General features: G+C 60.7%; 1 protein-coding gene across 2 annotated transcripts; it reads right to left on the bottom strand.

Annotated features, from left to right (window-relative positions):
• Positions 1-3,380: 3,380 nt before the first annotated feature.
• UNC45A (unc-45 myosin chaperone A) lies at positions 3,381-13,569 on the bottom strand. Of its 2 annotated transcripts, none has more exons than XM_044980284.1 (20): positions 13,496-13,569; positions 12,850-13,008; positions 11,694-11,730; positions 11,414-11,589; positions 11,162-11,254; positions 10,497-10,727; positions 9,703-9,871; positions 9,115-9,285; positions 8,816-8,987; positions 8,299-8,599; positions 7,359-7,453; positions 6,973-7,114; positions 6,655-6,795; positions 6,370-6,497; positions 6,089-6,155; positions 5,679-5,792; positions 5,262-5,377; positions 5,017-5,134; positions 4,773-4,928; positions 3,381-4,298 (listed from the first exon to the last, which is right to left on the bottom strand). In XM_044980284.1, the coding sequence occupies exons 1-20, from the start codon at positions 13,505-13,507 to the stop codon at positions 4,035-4,037; spliced, it is 2,862 nt and encodes a 953-aa protein (XP_044836219.1). In that variant the 5' UTR covers positions 13,508-13,569; the 3' UTR covers positions 3,381-4,034. The 2 variants fall into 2 exon arrangements, with proteins under 2 accessions (XP_044836219.1, XP_044836220.1); XM_044980285.1 differs by having other exon boundaries at positions 10,497-10,664.
• Between the last annotated feature and the right edge of the window lie 4,304 nt (positions 13,570-17,873).

The following is a 17,873-nucleotide window of genomic DNA, read 5'->3' as shown; positions in this document are numbered from 1 at the left end:
CCGGCGCCGCAGCCAATCACAGCGAGCGGGTGGGGACTTCCGGTCACATGACGCAGGGCGAGTCCCCGCCCCTTTCCCAGGCGGGGACACTGAGGCGAGGCGAGGCTCCCTCCTCCCCCAATCGGGGTCGGTGACGTGTTACCCAGCGCTGCACAAACAACCCCCCCCCCCCCCCGGGTTGGAACGGCCCCAGGTGCCGGGTCCCTGTTACCGGGGTAACCGCCCCGCCCCCCGAGGGCTGCAGCCCCTGGCTCCCCTGCAGCCTCGCTCCCCGCCCCGGTCCCGCCCCCTCCGTGCGGCGCGGGGTCCCTTCAGTCCCCGGGCGGAGGCAGGTCTCCCTTTATGGCAGCTCACAGGCAGCGGTACATACAGGCAGCGGGCGGGGCTCACCCGCAGGGACGGGGCCCCCCAGGCCGGGGGCCAGCAGCACCCTCCCTCCCCGAGAGAACGGGTTGATCCAGCTGCTCAGAGCAGCCCCGGCCACCGCTACAACACCCACCCGCTGCTGCCTTCGGCCCAGTGGTTTCCCCAGGAATTGAAATTAGGGGGGGGTGTTCGAATTTACAGGGGGGTGTTAGGACCAATGAGATATATAAAAGAGATATGAATAAAGTAAATGTTTTGTTAGGATAATGCAAATTTAACATAAGGAAAATGCAAGTTACACCATAACAGATCTAGATTTCTAAAAAAATATATAATTTTTAAAAAATGTATTTAATTTAAATTGACTTTTGAAAAGTAAGCCATCATGGGTTAAGAGGGAAGATCCTCTCATGGATCAGTAACTGGTTAAAAGATGGGAAACAAAGGGTAGGAATAAATTATCAGTTTTCAGAATGGAGAGAGATAAATAGTGGTATCCTTGAGGGGTCGGTACTGGGACCAGTCCTATTCAACATATTCATAAATGATCTGGAAAAATGGGTAAACAGTGAGGTGGCAAAATTTGCAGATGATACAAAACTATTCAAGATAATTAAGTCCCAGGCAGACTGTGAAGAGCTACAAAGGGATCTCACACAACTGGGTGACTGGGCAACAAAATGGCAAATTAAATTCAGTGTTGATAAATGCAAAGTAATGCACATTGGAAAGCAATCTCAACTATACATACAAAATGATGGCATCTGAATTAGCTGTTAACACTCAAGGAAGAGATCTTGGAGTCATTGTGGATAGTTCTCTGAAAACATCCACTCCATGTGCAGCAACAGTCACAAAAGCAAACAATGTTGGGAATCATTAAGAAAGGGATAGATAATAAGACAGAAAATATCATATTGCCTCTATATAAATCCATGGTATGTGCACACCTTGAATAGTGTGTGTAGATCTGGTCACTCATCCTAAAAATATATATTGGAATTGGAAAAGGTACAGAGATGGGCAACTAAAATGATGAGGGGTATGAAACAGGAGGAGAGATTAAAGTGACTGGGAATTTTCAGCTTAGAAAAGAGATGACTAATGGGGATATGATAAAGGTCTACACAATCTTGACTGGTGCGAAGAAAGTGAATAAGGAAATTTTATTTAATTCTTCACATAACACAAGAACTAGCAGTCACCCAATGAAATTAATAGGCAGCAGATTTTAAAAAAACAAAAGAAAGTATTTCTTCACACAATATAAAGTCAACCCAGGGAACTCTTTGCCAGGGGATGCTGTGAAGACCAAAACTATAACAGGATTTTAAAAAGAACTAGATAAATTCCTGGAGAACAGGTCCATCTGTGGCTATTAGCCAGGATGAGAGGGTCCCTAGCCTGTTTGCCAGAGGCTGGGAATGGGCAACAGGGGATGGATCACTTGATGATTCCCTGTTCTATTCATTCCCTCTGAAGCACCTGGCCTTGACCACTGTTGTAAGACAGGGTACTGGGCTAGATGGACCATGGGTCTGACCCAGTATGACCATTCTTATGTAAAAATTAATTATAATAAAAATGTTTAGTACAGAAACTCCCCAACATAATGACCTCCCAAGATAGCAACAATGTGAGATAACAACCTTGGAAAATACTGCATTTTAAAAATCTTGGCCTACTGGGAAACATATTTATATAAGTTTCCATTCCCAGTCACAAATCCAGCATTCTGGAGCAAAGTGACTAAAATATAGTCCAACAAACAAATGTTTATTTAACATGCCCCTCGCTTTTCCCTCCACCGCACTCCACTCACCGGTGTTGTCCTTGGTCAGTGGACACTCAGAGTTCAGAGGTGCTTTCACGTGAGTACACCTTCCAGGTGGGGGACAAAAAGGCACAGTTCGCTCTGGCCACGGCTGTTCGTTGTGCCACCGTTCACTCCACCGCTCTGTTGCCAATGGCCCTGCACAGTCACCTTCTGCTGTCACCTACCACTGTGACCACTGCGAGTTGGTCTCTTGAGGTTCTACCAGCTCTCAGTGATTTCAGCTGAGCTCGTGCGGGAACCTCACTGCTAGTGCAGTCTGGGCTGTCTCTTACACAAAAACACTGTACCCACAGGAACACTGTCCCCACAACAGGACTAAGCACTTAGACCTGACTGTCAGTGATTTCAACTGCAGTGGTCACTTAACAGAACAAAAGACTATCTATTGGAGCCTAATCAGCTCTGTCTTTAAACAGTGGAGAGGGACAGGTCCCCACCCTCTCTCTTGATGCCTTCAAATCATCACAGGCTAAGCACAGTTCTACTGCCCTTTACTCATACAATAAGAACAACATTTCATCCCTTTTCCCCCCACATTCAAGTGGTTTGTAATCCAACCCCAGCCAAAATCTATCACTTGGACAACACAGCTCTGTTTGCTGGATACCTAGGTAGATTAGGTGTGAATGTAAATATAATCTGGCCCTGAAGCCTTAGCCCCCAGCTCATCACTAGCTGTCAGGGAGAGCTCATTTAGGCCATGGCTACACTTACAAATTTGCAGCGCTGCAGCAGGGTGTGAAAACACACCCTCTCCAGCGCTGCAAATTGCGGCGCTGCAACCGCCAGTGTGGTCAAAGCCCCAGCGCTGGGAGCGCGGCTCCCAGCGCTGTACGTTATTCCCCACAGGGAGGTGGAGTACGGACAGCGCTGGGAGAGCTCTCTCCCAGAGCTGGCGCTTTGACTAAACTTAGCGCTTCAAAGCGCTGCCACGGCAGCGCTTTGAAGTGCAAGTGTAGCCATAGCCTTAGACTTTGCTTACAAATCAGCATTTGAAATTATTAGGTTGGCCAACATCACCGCAATGAATGCACTGACATAAAAAAACAGCTGTATAAGGAAGCAAGGAAGCTAGTCTATGTTCATACTTTTCAAATCTATTATACTTTTTCAGATACACATATTTTATCATACACTATATAAGCTTTTAAAGTGTGTATTAATGTTTCAGTTTAAATTCAGATTTCCAAACAGTCACTAAATTGGTATGTAACTAGCTCACAAAACTGGGGGGGGGTGTTGGGAAAATTCAGGGGCGGTGTAGGGAAATCACTGCTTCGGCCCCCCGCAGCGCAGCGCAGCACTGACCCAGGGCACGGCCCCTCCAGCCCAGGCACCGCCTCACCGCTCAACAGCAGCCAGCCCCTCACCCCAGAGCCGCTGTGACTGAAGCCTGCCCCTCCCTGCCAGCCCGGGGCAGAGCCGTGAAGGTCAGAGCACGTGGAGGAGAGATGTGTGTTAGGCACAAGAAGAGGTGCAGGTGCAAAGGCCGCTCCTGGGGGGGGGCAGCAGGTGCCGTCTGGGGAGCGCACGGCTGAGCGTGTTGCTCAGGCAGGCAGAGACAAGCGCAGGGTGCGGCAGGACATGGATGCCTGCAGAGAGCTCCCAGCAGGGGCTGTGAGGGGACCCTGCAGCATGCAGGTGCAGAGAAGAAATGTACCTGAGAGCCTTGCCTACACGTGTAGGTTAAGACAAGATAGAAGAGGCAAGCTCAGCCCACACTCCCTTCCCGCCCCCCGAAGGCAGCATCTTTCCCGAGCCGCAGCTGGGGGTGTTACAAGCCCAGAGCAGTGTGTGCACACAGGAAGGAGAACCCTGCCAGGGTGGCCAGTCACTCTCCGTTCACGTTGGGTTTGATCAGCCCACATGCCACGGCCTGCGCCAGGCACTCCTTGGCAGCTTGGGCCACACGGGGCTTGTCCCGCTCCTCCTTGGCGAGCACGGACAGGATCTCCAGCATCTCACTCTCCATGAGCTTGGCTGCAATCTCCCGGTCTGCCGCCATCATGTTCAGCACGATCACAGCGCCGCGGTGCTGCAGCTCCACATTAGGGCTGAGCAGCAAGGCCTGCAGGATCTCCAGCCAGTGAGCCGTCTGTGGGGTGACAGGGAAACGGGCTTGAGCCAGGCCCTGAGCCCCTGTATGGGCACAGAACCTGGGCGGGGAGCCCTCCAGCACACCCTGGCTATTCTCGGAACAGAGACCCCTGCCCTGAGCCCTGGACAGACCAGCTGCTGCTGCCCCCTCTGACTGCCATCCCCCTTCCAACAACGCCAGACAAATGGAGCTGGCTGCCTGCTGCAGCCGGGACATGCTGCTACTTCCTGCTCTGCCCCGCGCAGCACCCCCGCCTGCCCCAGGGTCCCAGCACTCACTGCAAAGGCACAAGATCCCACATTCTGTACCCCCCCTCCACAAAGCCAGCTGCCTCAGGGGTGGAACATGCTGCTGCCGCAGAGCAGCTTGTGCCAGCCCCAGTGTAGAGCAGCCGGGGAAGGAGTCTGAGCAGGACAGAGCTCGTTCTGTCCCTCACGTGTCAGTGTAAGGGAGGGGCGGAGGCAGTCTCACCACTTGGGTGATCTTCCCGCAGATCTGGGGCAGCAGTGAGGTCAGCATGGCCAAGGTGCCGGAGGCTGCTCGCCGCAGCTTCTCGTCGTCCTCCCCACTGTACAGGACCAGCAGCTTCAGCCGGTCGCTGCCCTCGGCCAGGAAGAGCTCCTGCACCTGCAACCCAGAGCCAGACAGGGGAGTGCCCTCCACGCAGAGAGCAGGCCCCTGCCCCAGACCCATGCCCTGCCCACCCGGCCCTCACCTCTATGCTCATGGCCATGTTGCACATACACTCGGTGGCCGCCAGGCGGAGCAGCTCATGCTCCTCAAACATGTAGCCCTCAATCATGGGCACCGCTTTCTCCTTCAGGATCTTCTGCCTGCAACAAGGCACAAGTGAGCACCCTGCTCCCACCCAGGGCAGACGGTGGCTTTAGCGCTGGTGAGAGGGTCTCCTAGCAGCAGGGACCCGCCTTTGATTGCTAGCCACGATGCTGCTCCTCCTACCTCAGCCTCTCGCTGATCCCGGCCAGATTGGTTAACGCCATCAGCCCCTCAAAGTTCTCCAGGCCGGTGTGGTGCAGGTGCAGGAGACTCACCAGGGGTCTGACCACCTCGTAGATCTAGGGAGCAGGACAGCAGTCAGAGGGGCTCAGCCTGTGGCTGCAGAACCCCAGACACCCGATGTAGCAGGGACTCCGCTGCGGAGGCAGCAGACCCAGCACCAAGAGCAGCTCAGACTCAGCTGACATGAGTCGCTGCCTCCCCTGGAGAGTGAGACCCCCCACCCTCCCCGAGACCCCCCAGCATGAGGAAAGTCTCAGGGGAAAACTGCCTGGGTGTGGGCTGCTGGGCGCAGCTCATGGGCTCCCTGTGGGGCAGCCCCTCCGCCCCCCAGAACAGCACATGCCAGGCTGCACTGACCCGCTCTCCGGGGAACGCCATCTCGGGGTTGGAGGTGATGGTGATCTTCGCCAGTGCCTGCGCTGCTTTGGCCTGCCCCACCTTGGTACCCTCCAGGGACAGCGGGATGAGCGCCTGCGGGAGGCAGGACTGTCAGTACCAGAGCCAGGGCCCAGTAGCCCTCCCAACACCCAGCTCGGCCGCAGGGCGCGCAAGGAAAGCGGCTCTCCCCCCCGCAGGGAGAGCCCTGCCAAGCAGGGACACCCCAGCCCAGGGACTCTGCCAGGTCCACATGCTTAGGGCCTTTGGCAGAAACCCCCAACCCCCACAGGGCCATTTGCTTCCCTCCCTCCCTCGTGCTATGCACCCAACCCACAGGGGGGCGCTGTAGAGAGACTGGAGGGGAAAAGCTGGGAGCCCTGGCATCTCACCTTTCCCCCTCCCTGGGCCACCACGCTGCCTCTGTCCGCTGCTTCCTCCACCACGGCCAGGAACACCCTGGGGGCAAAGAGCGGCAGCAGCCGCAGTCAGCACAGGCACGGAGATCCATGCTCATACCCGGGGGCGCCTTCAGTGGGACTCTGCAGCTCCCCGCACTGGGCGGGACCCCACAGAGCCCTGCCTCCCATGCACAGGGAAACCCAGAACCCCCCGTCCTGCTGGGCATGTGGCTCAGAGGGCCGGGCAGCCACCCTCGCGGGCACAGCCTCACCTGGAGATCAGCTCCCGGCAGGAGTTGGTCAGCGCCGGGTTTTCACTCTTCACCATGCAGATGAGAGCTGACACCACGCCAGCAGCCAGCAGCTTGCGCACCCGCCGCCTCACACAGCCTGGCTCATCCTGTGCAGGGAATGACAGAATCCTACACATTGCACACAAGGCTCCGCCTCCCCCAGGGCCCACCCCCACTGACGCCCTCCCAGGGGCCGCAGCACAACAGTGCTGCTCCGGCGCGATGCAGAAATCCCTTGGGGTGCAGCCCAGCCCCTCTCCTGACCTTGGGGTGCTGCTCTGGGACGTGCTGCTTGGCGTACTTGGCCAGCTCCAGCAGCTGGGGGTCTGGCTCCTTGTGGTCGTAGCTGTTGGTGCAGTTCACCAGCGTCGAGGCCACTGCGAACAGCACGCTCCTGTCCTCTGACTGCAGGGAACAGCGGGGGGTCAGCAAAGCGTGGGCTGCACGTGGGACTCGCCGCTAGGCCGGCAGGCACCACGGCGCAATCGATTGCCAGCAGCTCCCAGTTCTGCCCCACTGTCCCCCCTCCAGACCCGACACAGCCCCCCTCACCCGCCCCCAGCCCTGCCCCAGCAGCAGCACCTTGGCCAGCTGGAACATGGCCTGCACAGCTGCCTTGTCCTCCACAAACTCCTCCTTGACATCCGCATCGAAGGTGAGGTAGGCCAGGCCCTCCACCGCCCAGCGCCGTGTGCCTGCGTCGATCGCCTCGTTACACAGCCACCTGCGGGAGGGGAGCAGCCATGAGCCTGCGCCGGCACCCCACTGCAGCATGGGGGCTGGGTGGTGCCGGAGTCGCCTGGACACCCCCTGGCACCCGACCTCAGATGCTCCCCTGGGACCGCACCCCACGCCCGGACACCTCCACCCACGCCCGGACATCCCCCCCCCCCCCCCCGTCTACCAGACTCCACCCCACCCCGCGCCCCGATCTCCCCCCCCCCCCCGACACGGCCCCAGGCCCTCACTTGCGGCACTGCTTGGCCAGTTTCAGGGTGGAGCCCTCAGCGAACTGCTTCATGCTGAAATCGGTGCCTCCGGCAGAGCCCAGCTTGCAGAGCCCCTGCAGCAAAGAACAGCACATCAGGTCAGCCCCCCACCCCGCCCCCAAGCATCTCTGGCAGCCGCCAGCCACTCAGCATGCCTGGGGAGGGACCCTGCCGACAGGAACTGCCCACCCCCACAGGCTGCACACAAACATCAGCCCATGGTAGGGTGACCAGATTACATGAACAAAATATCGGAACACATGGGGGGGCAGGTCCGGAGCACTGCCAAAGCAAAAAAGCCCCAAGGCAGAATACCAGGACAAACGGCATCCCGACCATTATTATGTTATTTACTTATTCCCATAATACAAGAACTAGGGGTCACCAAATGAAATTAATAGGCAGCAGGTTTAAAACAAATAAAAGGAAGTTCTTCTTCACGCAGCGCACAGTCAACCTGTGGAACTCCTTGCCTGAGGAGATTGTGCAGGCTGGACTATAACAGCGTTTAAAAGGGAACTGGATAAATTCATGGTGGTTAAGTCCATGAATGGCTATTAGCCAGGATGGGTAAGGAATGGTGTCCCTAGCCTCTGTTTGTCAGAGAATGGAGATGGATGGCAGGAGAGAGATCACTTGATCATTGCCTGTTAGGTTCACTCCCTCTGGGGCACCTGGCATTGGCCACTGTCGGTAGACAGATACTGGGCTAGATGGACCTTTGGTCTGACCCGGTACGGCCGTTCTTATGACCATACACCCACCGGGACGTGGGGCAAACGAACAGACCTGCCATGTGCCCTGCAGCTGCTCACGCAGCCCCTGAGCGCTTGCAGCCCTGAGAGAGCATCTCCCCCTGTGCCCAGAGGCAGCAGCTCAGCCTCCAGCAGGGACAGCCCCCCCTCGCTGGGCTCCTCACCACCAAGGCCCGGATGCGGATGCTGTCCCTCCCGCTGCACTTATAGATGTTCTTGAGCAGGGTCACTCCGTTGGCCGTGATGAAAGACGCCCGCTTGGCCTTGTCAGCGGCATGGATCAGAGCCTCCACGGCCACCAGCTGGTCAACCTCCCGCACGGAGGCACACAGAGCCAGCACGCTCTCCATGATCCCCTCCAGCTCCAGCACCTGGTTCCCAGCCTCTGAGGGACCCTGCAGCAGGCACGACACCGTCTGGATGGCACGGAGCTTCCCAGCCAACCCAGGCCCCTCAAACCAGCTCCTGGAGGGGAAGAGCAGCAAGAAAGGCTAACCCTGCCCGGGGGCACCAGCTGAACCCCCCGCCCGCCCTGCAGGCGGGGCACCAGCACAGGCCCAGCTCCATCCGTCCCACCCCACAAACAGCAAGGCCTGTAGCCCCTTTCCTCCTTGAGCTGCCGACCCCTGCCAAGGAGAGCTGGCGCCTAGGCTGTGCCCAGGGAACGGGATCGCTCCTCACCTGACATAGTCTTCACACAGCCGGTGGAAGTTCTCTCTCTCGGCATCGCACTTCAGGTCACTGTACAGCTTGCTGAGCAGGACGGCAGCGCTCATCCGGCTGTTCTCTGTCGCAGGCAGGCTGCCAGGGGCCTCACACACTGTGCCCCCCACCTCCAGGATCTTCTTCAGGCCTGCAAGGCCAGGGCACTCAGACGCTGCCCTCAGCAGCAGGCTCACGAGCTCTCAGGGAGCAGGCGACTCTGGCTGAGCGAGGGACCCAGGGCAGCAGGGGTCTGGGGGGCCCCGAGCGGCTCTTACCCTGGTCGATGACCCAGAGGGTCAGGCTGTTGTTGGGGTCCCGCAGTGATTTCCGCGGCACCACTTTGATGAGGAGGTTGAGGGTGTTTTCGCGGCCGTGGGCCGAGGTCCCCTCCTGGTTCAGCATTTCCAAGAGGTGCCCGATCAGCAGCTTCAGCTCCTTCGAGGGATCTGGCAGACAGCAAACGCTGAGAACGTCAGTGCCCCTCCGCCCAGCCCCATAGCCCCTCACGGGCAGCTGGGAGCACAGCGTGGGGCTGGCTGAGGGGGCTCCTGCCTCTTGCTCCCTAGCAGTGGGGCCAGCCTTGTGGAGACGTGGCTGGGCTCCATGGCAGGAAATGGTGAGATGAGGCACAGAGCCCAGGGTACCCCAATCACAGCCCCAGGTGTCCCACACAGGCCCCTTCTCCATCCCTCCCATCACACAATGGGCGCCCACGACGTTGCCTGGCACCAGGGGGACTCCAGAGAGGCTTGTGCCAGGCAACCCACCACCTGCCACTGGAAATCCAGGGGCACGGGGTAAGGTCTGGCCAGGACATGGCCTCTCTGGCACCTGCCGCTGAGCGGAGGGAAGGGGTCACTCACCCAGTACAAGGGCTTCCTCCTTGCCACGGAAGTCCTTCTGCAGCCCCTCCTTCAGCGCATCGAACATGACCTGCAGCAGGTTACAGGCCGCCAGAGACACCTGCTCGTGCTCCACTCCCAGCATGGCCGAGACGCGTGGTGCCCCCAGCTCCGCGAGGATGGCCATGGTCTGTGAGCACAGGGGAGCAGCCTGCTAGAAAATTGCTGAGAAGCCCCAAGCCCCCACCCAGCCCTGCCCCTTCACCACACACCAGCAAGTCCCAGCTGCCCTGTCCAGATACCCAGCAGTGCCTGCCTGGGCCAGGGGCCCGCACCCCCAAAGTGCTCTCGGGTGGGCGCTAGCCACCCTGGCAGAGGGAAGGGAGAGATCTCGCCGGCTAGAGGGGAAGGGTGGGGACAGACGGGCACAGCAGCCTAGGAGCTGGCCCCGCGGGAGACGGGCTGCAGAGTCAGCGCCAGAGGAGAGCGAGGCAGGAAGAGGCTTCACGCCGGGGTGGCCAATCTGTGCTGGGCAGGGACAACAGGATCAGCACTGACAGCCCCCCCTTGCTGCAGTCCTTGATCTCAGCTACAGAGGTGGAGCCAGGCAGGCTCCTCTCTCCCAGCACAGCCCAGGCCAGGGCAGGCAGCAGGGACCCCGGTTACTGCGCTGCATAGCAGCATCAGTAACTGCAGGCAGCAACCCCCAGAGCGAGTCCCACCAGCACTCCCTGCAACCCAATCCGCTGGGCGCATGCGGGGTATGCGTCTGCATGGGGCACAGGCCCCAAGCTGTGGGGGCAGCCCACACTTACCCGCGAACGGTGCCCAGAGCACAGGCCAGCCAGGGTGCGCAGAGCCACCAGCATCGCGTCCTCTCTGCCCGTGTCCAGCATGCGCAGCAGCAGCCGCACGCCGTCGCTCTGGAAGATCTTCTCCGCCCCAGCCTCTTCCCGGGCCAGCACAATCAGGTTCTGCGCTGCCTGGGAGACAAGAGCCGTTCGGGAGCAGGTTGGCAAGCCACACTCGCAGGAGCGGCCGCAGGGCTGGGCACAAGGCAGGGAGCAAGGAATCTCACTGGCACCAGCACGCAGGACACCAAGGGGCCCCGGGTGGGATCCCTGCCCGGGCAGCCAGTGAGAGGCACCCCCTTGTCTTCCAGCAGCTCAGACCTGCCAAGCCAGAGCCTCCTGCAGCATGAACACGAGTCCCCATGCCCAGAGCCACAATGGCTTGTTCCCCGGCCCCACAGCTCAAGCCTTCCGCCTGGGGACTGGAAGCCCCCCGCCCCCATCAGCACCTGCCCAGCTACTCCAGCTCCCCCGACAGCTCCTCCTCCCCCACCATAATTCCCCCCAGCACCTGCCCAGCCGCTCCAGCCCCCGGCCCAGGCATCCCCCCCCCACCACCACCACATTCCCTCCCCTGGTCACAGCCACTCCCACCCCCACCTTGCCCTGTGGCTGCTCAGAGCTGGTACCTTCTGTTTTTTGTCTGTGTCTGTCTCTTTGGGGTCCAGTAAGATCTGAAACATCTGCTCTACTTTGGAGTCTGTGCAGGACATGAGCTTCATCTGAGACAGACGGAGGGACAGGTTAGCGACGGCCTCTATCACCCTGCAGTGGGAGCCTCGGCCTGCAGATGGGTCAGTGACCTGGGCCACGAGGCTGGGAGCACAAGGCCTCTCAGAGAGCCAGCCCTTCCCCCTCGCCCCTGCTCCGCTGGTGCTCACCTTCTCCTGCATGCTGCTCCCCAGATCGTGCAATGCCTCCTGGAAAGCCTTGTTCCTGGGCTCCAGGCTCACACATCTGCGCAGGTCATAGACTGCCTGGTCCAGGCGGCCCAGCTTCTGCAGCGCCTGGCTGCGGCGGAACAGCGCCTTCACGTCGTGGCCATCGGCTTCGATGGCTACGCAGAGACCAGAGCACAGTCAGAGGGGGCCTTTGGGCCAGCTCCCTCTATACCCACCTGGGGAAACAGCAAACTGACCCACAACCCCAGCCCTGCCGTACCTTTAGACGCATCAGCTTCTGCATTGGCGTAATCTTCCTGCAAAGAAGGGAGGCAGGTGAGAGAGGCGGGTCGCCATGGCATTAGACACACAGGACTGCCGGGAGGTGATAGAAGCCCAGATCAGAGGAGGAGAGACTGACCTGTCCACAGGGGGAGGTTCCTGGATTTTCGGATATCACTAAGCAGATGTTGCTGAGGAGTTGCCATGGCAACAGACAGATTCCCCAGCTGCTCAGCCCACCCTGCCCTAGGCATCCCTCATCAGACAAGCCCAGTGCCATGTGCCCTGCTGGCCTCAATGCAGGAACTCCCACTGCCATGGTGCCACCTGTTCCGGGGGTCTCCGGATCCCCCCTTCCCCAGCTTGGGGGGCTCATCCCACATCCCACCACACAATCACTGGCGCTGACCCTCCTGCCCAGAGCAACTCGGGGCTCCCTAGGGAGCAGGGTCACACGTTGCTGCATAAGAGCAGATAAGGAGGAACCCAAAAAGTGGGGAGTCCCAGCAGGCTGCTGGGCCAGAGAGCCCCCCCCTTGCCCCCGGCCCAGCAGCCGGCTGCTCGATTCATTGCAGAGACCTGTCAGAGGGCGCAGAGGCTGTGACTCCCGGGGTGGAACATTGGGTTTCACGCCAGTCCCTGGCTGGGGTAACACTTGGCACAGCCCGGCCCCCCTGCTGCTCCCGCTGGCACAGGCATAATGCTCCAGAGCCAGGGCAGGTGCCAGGGTGATGGCACCGGGCAAATACTCACTAACCCTTCGAGCCCAGGAGGGAGCCCTGAGAGCCACAGCAGGGACGAGGCCAGTGGCTCGGGGGAAGGGAAAGGGCCCCTGTTATCGACCTGTCTAGGTTGCACCCATCACTCCACCACCCAAGCGCCTTTTGCTTGCCGCTGACTTGCCAAAAGAGCCTGGCCGAGTGCCCTTCCCCCGTGCCTGCTTGCCCAGGGGTCATGGCCTCGTGGGGGGCAGGAGGGGCCGCTCAGGCGGGGGGGCAGCCATACAGGCTGGGTCAGTGGTCTCAGGCTGGCAGTGCAGCCGGAGCCGGGCCCGGGAGCTGCACAGGGCTCCGGGGGCCTGGCTCCAAGAGCCCCCAGCACGGGCGGGTCACCGAGCGCCACGCCAGGGCCCCGGAGCTCGCCCCCCCGCTCACCAGCTTCAGGTGGCAGGCGGCCCGGTTGCGGTGCAGCACGGCGCGCTCCGGGGGCCCCGCGCACAGCTCCAGGGCGCGCGTGTAGGAGGCCAGCGCCGCCGCGTAGTCCCCGGCCTGGAAGAGCCGGTTCCCCTCCTGCCGCAGCTGCCCCGCCGGCCCCTGGCGAAAGAGACCGTCAGGGGGGCCGGAGCCCCGGAGTCCCCCCCCCCAGCTCCGGGACCGCCCCCGTCCGGCCCCCCGCCCCCCCGCGAGCCGGGACCGCGAGCCGGGACCCCCCGCCCGGCCCTCGGCCCCCCCGCGAGCCGGGACCCCGCAAGCCGGGACCCCCCCGCAAGCCGGGACCCCCCCCGTCCGGCCCTCGGCCCCCCCCCCGCCCCGGGACCCCCCCGCGAGCCGGGACCCCCCGTCCGGCCCCCCGCCCCCCCGCGAGCCGGGACCCCGCCCCGGGACCCCCCGCGAGCCGGGACCCCGCCCCCCGTCCGGCCCTCGGCCCCCCCCCGCGAGCCGGGACCCCCCCCGTCCGGCCCCCCGCCCCCCCGCGAGCCGGGACCCCCCGTGTCCGGCCTCCCGCCCCCCCGCGAGCCGAGACACCCCCCCGCGTCCGGCCCCCCCGCCCCGGGAGCCGGGACCGCCCCGCGTCACTCACGGCCCCCTCCATGCTGAGTCCGAGCACCGAGTCGGCCGCTCCCTCCACTCCGCGATTCGCCCCGCCCCCGGCTCACCCAGGCCCCGCCCCGCCCCGCGCAATGACGCCATCTGTCAGCGCCGCCTCCAGTCGGCCTTGCTAGGACGCCGCTGGCGCTAAAGCCGGCGTCACGTGATGGGCACAGGGCTGGGGCGGGGCTTAACCTGCGGGTCTGCAACCCCGCCCCGTCCCGCGCGGCAGCGGCCAAGGCGGCACCGCTCGTTGACTCTGGAACCTAACGATGACCACGTGCCTGTCCAGGGGCCGGGCAGCCGAGCGCGCAGGCCCTCCACCCAACCCGCAGAGCTGGGGGGTGTCTGAGCCCCCAGCCAAGGAAGCTAGCTGGGCTCCTGCAGGCAGCTGTGCCTTAGGGAGGTGCCCAGGGGGCTGATGGGACGTGCACGTGGGACATCAGCAGGAGCTGCTGGACGGCTCACTAGGGTTGCCAAGTTTTTAATTGCACAAAACCAAAACCCCTGCCCCAGGCCCCACCCCTTCTCCAAGTCTCCACCGCCACTCACTCCGTCCACCTGCCCTCTGTCGCTTGCTCTTCCCCACCCGCACTCAGTTTCACTAGGCTAGGGCAGGGGCTTGGGGTGATGGTGGCGGGGGGTGAGGATGCCAGCTGGGGGTGCAGGCTCTGGGGTGGGGCCGGGGATGAGAGGTTTTGGGTGCAGGAGGGGGCTGTGGCAGGGTGTTGGAGGTATGCGGGCTCCGGATGGGGGTGTTGGGTCTGGGATGGGGCCAAGGATAAGGGGTTTGGGGTGCAGGAGGGGGCTCAGGGCTGGGCAGGGGGATGGGGGTGCAGGGTCCTGGCAGTGCTTACTGTAGATCCTGGGAAGTGGCCGCCAGGCCCCTGCAGAACCTAGATGCATGGGCATGGGTGGCCAGGGAGGCTCCGCGCGCTGCCCTTGCGCCCGCAGCCACTGCCCCCGCAGCTCCCATTGGTCACGGTAGGGACGGCTCCAGGCACCAGCAAGCCAAGCGCGTGCCTGGGGTGGCAAGCCACGGCGGGTGCTCTGCTGGTCGCCGTGAGGGCGGCAGGCAGGCTGCCTTCGGCAGCATGCCTGCAGAGGGTCCACTGGTCCCACAGCAGGCGCACCACCGAATCCGCGGGACCGGGGACCTCCCACAGGCAAGCCGCCGAAGGCAGCCTGCCTGCCGTGCTTGGGGCGGCAAAATACCTAGAGCCACCCCTGGTCACGGTTCCCGGCCAATGGGAGCTGCAGACTCGGCCCTCGGGGCGGGAGCAGCACACGTAGCCTCCCTGGCCGCCCATGCCCATGTGTCTAGGGTCTGCAGGGATGTGTGCCACTTCCAGGAGATGCGTGGAGATACAGCAGGTAGGGTGCCTGCCTTAGCCCCGGGTCCCCACTGTGCCACTGCCTTAGGGTGGCCAGATAAGAGGGAGAAAATATCAGGACACATGATCAGGGCCGCCCAGAGGATTCCGGAGGCCCGGGGTCTTCGGCGGCGGGGGGCCCTTCCGTTCCTGGACCCGCCGCCGAAGTGCCCCGAAGACCCGCGGCCGGGCCCCCCCCGCCGCCGAATTGCCGCCAAAGACGGAGCGGGACCCGACGCCGAAACGCAGCCCGGTCTTCGGCGGTAATTCGGCGGAGGGGGGCCCCCGCCGCGGGTCTTCGGGGCACTTCGGCGGCGGGTCCCGGAACGGAAGGGTCCCCCGCCGCCGAATTACCGCCGAAGACCGGGCTGAACTTCGGCAGCGGGTCCCGCTCCGTCTTCGGCGGTAATTCGCCAGCGGGGGGTCCTTCCGCCCCGGAGCGGAAGGACCCTCCCCCCGCCAGCGAAGACCGGGAGCGGCAGAAGCTCCTGCGCCCAGCTGCACAAGAGTTTGCCGGGCACCCCGGAGCGAGTGAGGGACCCCGCTCCAGGGGCCCCGAAAAACTCTGGTGGGGGCCCCCGTGGGGCTCGGGGCCTGGGGCAAATTGCCCCTCTTGCCCCCCCCTCTGGGCGGCCCTGCACATGATGGGGAGTGGGTCCGCCGGCAGAGCAGCAAAAAAACAAACAAAAAAATCCGAGTGCTGCCGGCAGAGCGAAATATCGGGACAAACATCCCTAAATATCGGGATGGTCCCAATTTTATCGGGACATCTGGTCACCCTACACTGCCTGGACTTTTAATGGCCCAGTTGGTGATGCCAACTGGAGCTGCCAGGGTCCCTTTTTGACGGGGCATTCCGGTTGAAAACTGGATGCCTGGCAAACCTAGGGCTCAGGCGTGTGGCACTGGCTGGCTGGAAATTGGGCAAATATCAGGCTCCAGTTCCAATTTGCCATGTGGCTAGGTCCTCAAATGGCACAACTTGGCTGCAGCCCGTTCGCCACAGACCCAGCGGCTGGGATCAGGAGCAGACGCTGCAGAGGTGACCAGGTGGGATGGTGCCACAGCTGTGCAGTGAGCGTTCACTCAGGCAATGCAGGAGTGTACACCGCACACCCGCACACGTCCACACCCCTACACCCACCCACATATATACACCCCCATACATACACCCATGCACACCCCGCCACACGTCCATGCCCCACAGCCCACACATACACATCCCCTCACACCGACACGTGTCCACACCCCTCACACCCACACATGCACACCCCACACCCACACGTGCACCCCCAAGCTGATGCCCATCACACATAACCCTGTGGACCCTCCCATGCTCCCTTGAACAGGTGCGCAGCAGCTGGGCTGGCCACAGAGGAGCAAGGACCCCAACCGCAGCCCTCGGTGCCCAGGCTGGGGATTGAGGCACAACCAGCACTAAAAGGGAACTAACGAGTGCGACCAGTGAACAAGGAGCTGCAGGCAGCCCCAGGGACCCTGAGCACAGATGAGCCATGGGCGGGATGAAGAGGGCAAGGGCCAGGAGACCCCAGCCCTGCCCAGCTTGTGTCACCAAGGCCAAGTCATGCCTGACTAACCTAATTGCCTTCTATGATGAGATAACCAGCTCTGTGGATGACGGAAAAGCAGTGGATGTGCTATTTCTGGACTTTAGCAAAGCTTTTGATACAGTCTCCCACAGTATCTTGCCGGCAAGTTAAAGAAGTCTGGGCTGGATGAATGGACGGTAAGGTGGATAGAAAACTGGCTAGATGGTCGGGCTCAACGGGTAGTGATCAATGGTTCCATGTCTAGTTGGCAGCCGGTATCAAGTGGAGTGCCCCAAGGGTTGGTGCTGGGGCCGGTTTTGTTCAATATCTTCATTAACGATCTGGAGGATGGTGTGGACTGCACCCTTAGCAAGTTTGCAGATGACACTAAACTGGGAGGAGTGGTTGATACGCTGGATCTGGGGCAAAAATTGGTCCTGCTAGTGAAGGCAGGGGGCTGGACTCGATGACCTTTCAAGGTCCCTTCCAGTTCTAGGAGATTGGTATATCTCCAATTATTTATTACCTATATAGCCCAGTACCCTGTATTACAACAGTGGTCAAGGCCAGGTGCCCCAGAGGGAATGAACAGAACAGGGAATCATCAAGTGATCCATCCCCTGTTGCCCATTCCCAGCTTCTGGCAAACAGGCTAGGAACACTCAGAGCATGGTGTTGCATCCCTCCCCTTCCTGGCTAATAGCCACAAATGGACCTGTTCTCCAGGAATTTATCTAGTTCTTTTTATAATCCTGTTACAGTTTTGGTCTTCACAGCATCCCCTGGCAAAGAGTTCCCTGGGTTGACTTTATATTGAGTGAATAGTTGGCAGCCGGTATCAAGCGGAGTGCCCCAAGGGTCGGTGCTGGGGCCGGTTTTATTCAATATCTTCATTAACGATCTGGAGGATGGTGTGGACTGCACCCTTAGCAAGTTTGCAGATGCCACTAAACTGGGAGGAGTGGTTGATACGCTGGAGGGTAGGGATAGGATACAGAGGGACCTAGACAAATTAGAGGATTGGGCCAAAAGAAATATGATGAGGTTCAACAAGGACGAGTGCAGAGTCCTGCACTTAGGACGGAAGAATCCCATGCACTGCTACAGACTAGGGACTGAATGGCTGGGCAGCAGTTCTGCAGAAAAGGACCTAGGGGTTACGGTGGACGAAAAGCTGAATATGAGTGAGCAGTGGGCCCTTGTTGCCAAGAAGGCTAACGGCATTTTGGGCTGTATAAGTAGGGGCATTTCCAGCAGATCGAGGGATGTGATCATTCCCCTCTATTCGATATTGGTGAGGCCTCATCTGGAGTACTGTGTCCAGTTTTGGGCCCCACACTACAAGAAGGATGTGGATAAATTGGAGAGAGTCCAGCGGAGGGCAACAAAAATGATTAGGGGGCTGGAGCACATGATTATGAGGAGAGGCTGAGGGAACTGAGATTGT

Source organism: Mauremys mutica, chromosome 11 (assembly GCF_020497125.1).
Source record: "Mauremys mutica isolate MM-2020 ecotype Southern chromosome 11, ASM2049712v1, whole genome shotgun sequence".
Lineage (NCBI taxonomy): Eukaryota > Metazoa > Chordata > Testudines > Geoemydidae > Mauremys > Mauremys mutica.
Note: the sequence above shows the minus strand (reverse complement) of the source record. Positions and strands in the feature narration are given on the sequence as shown.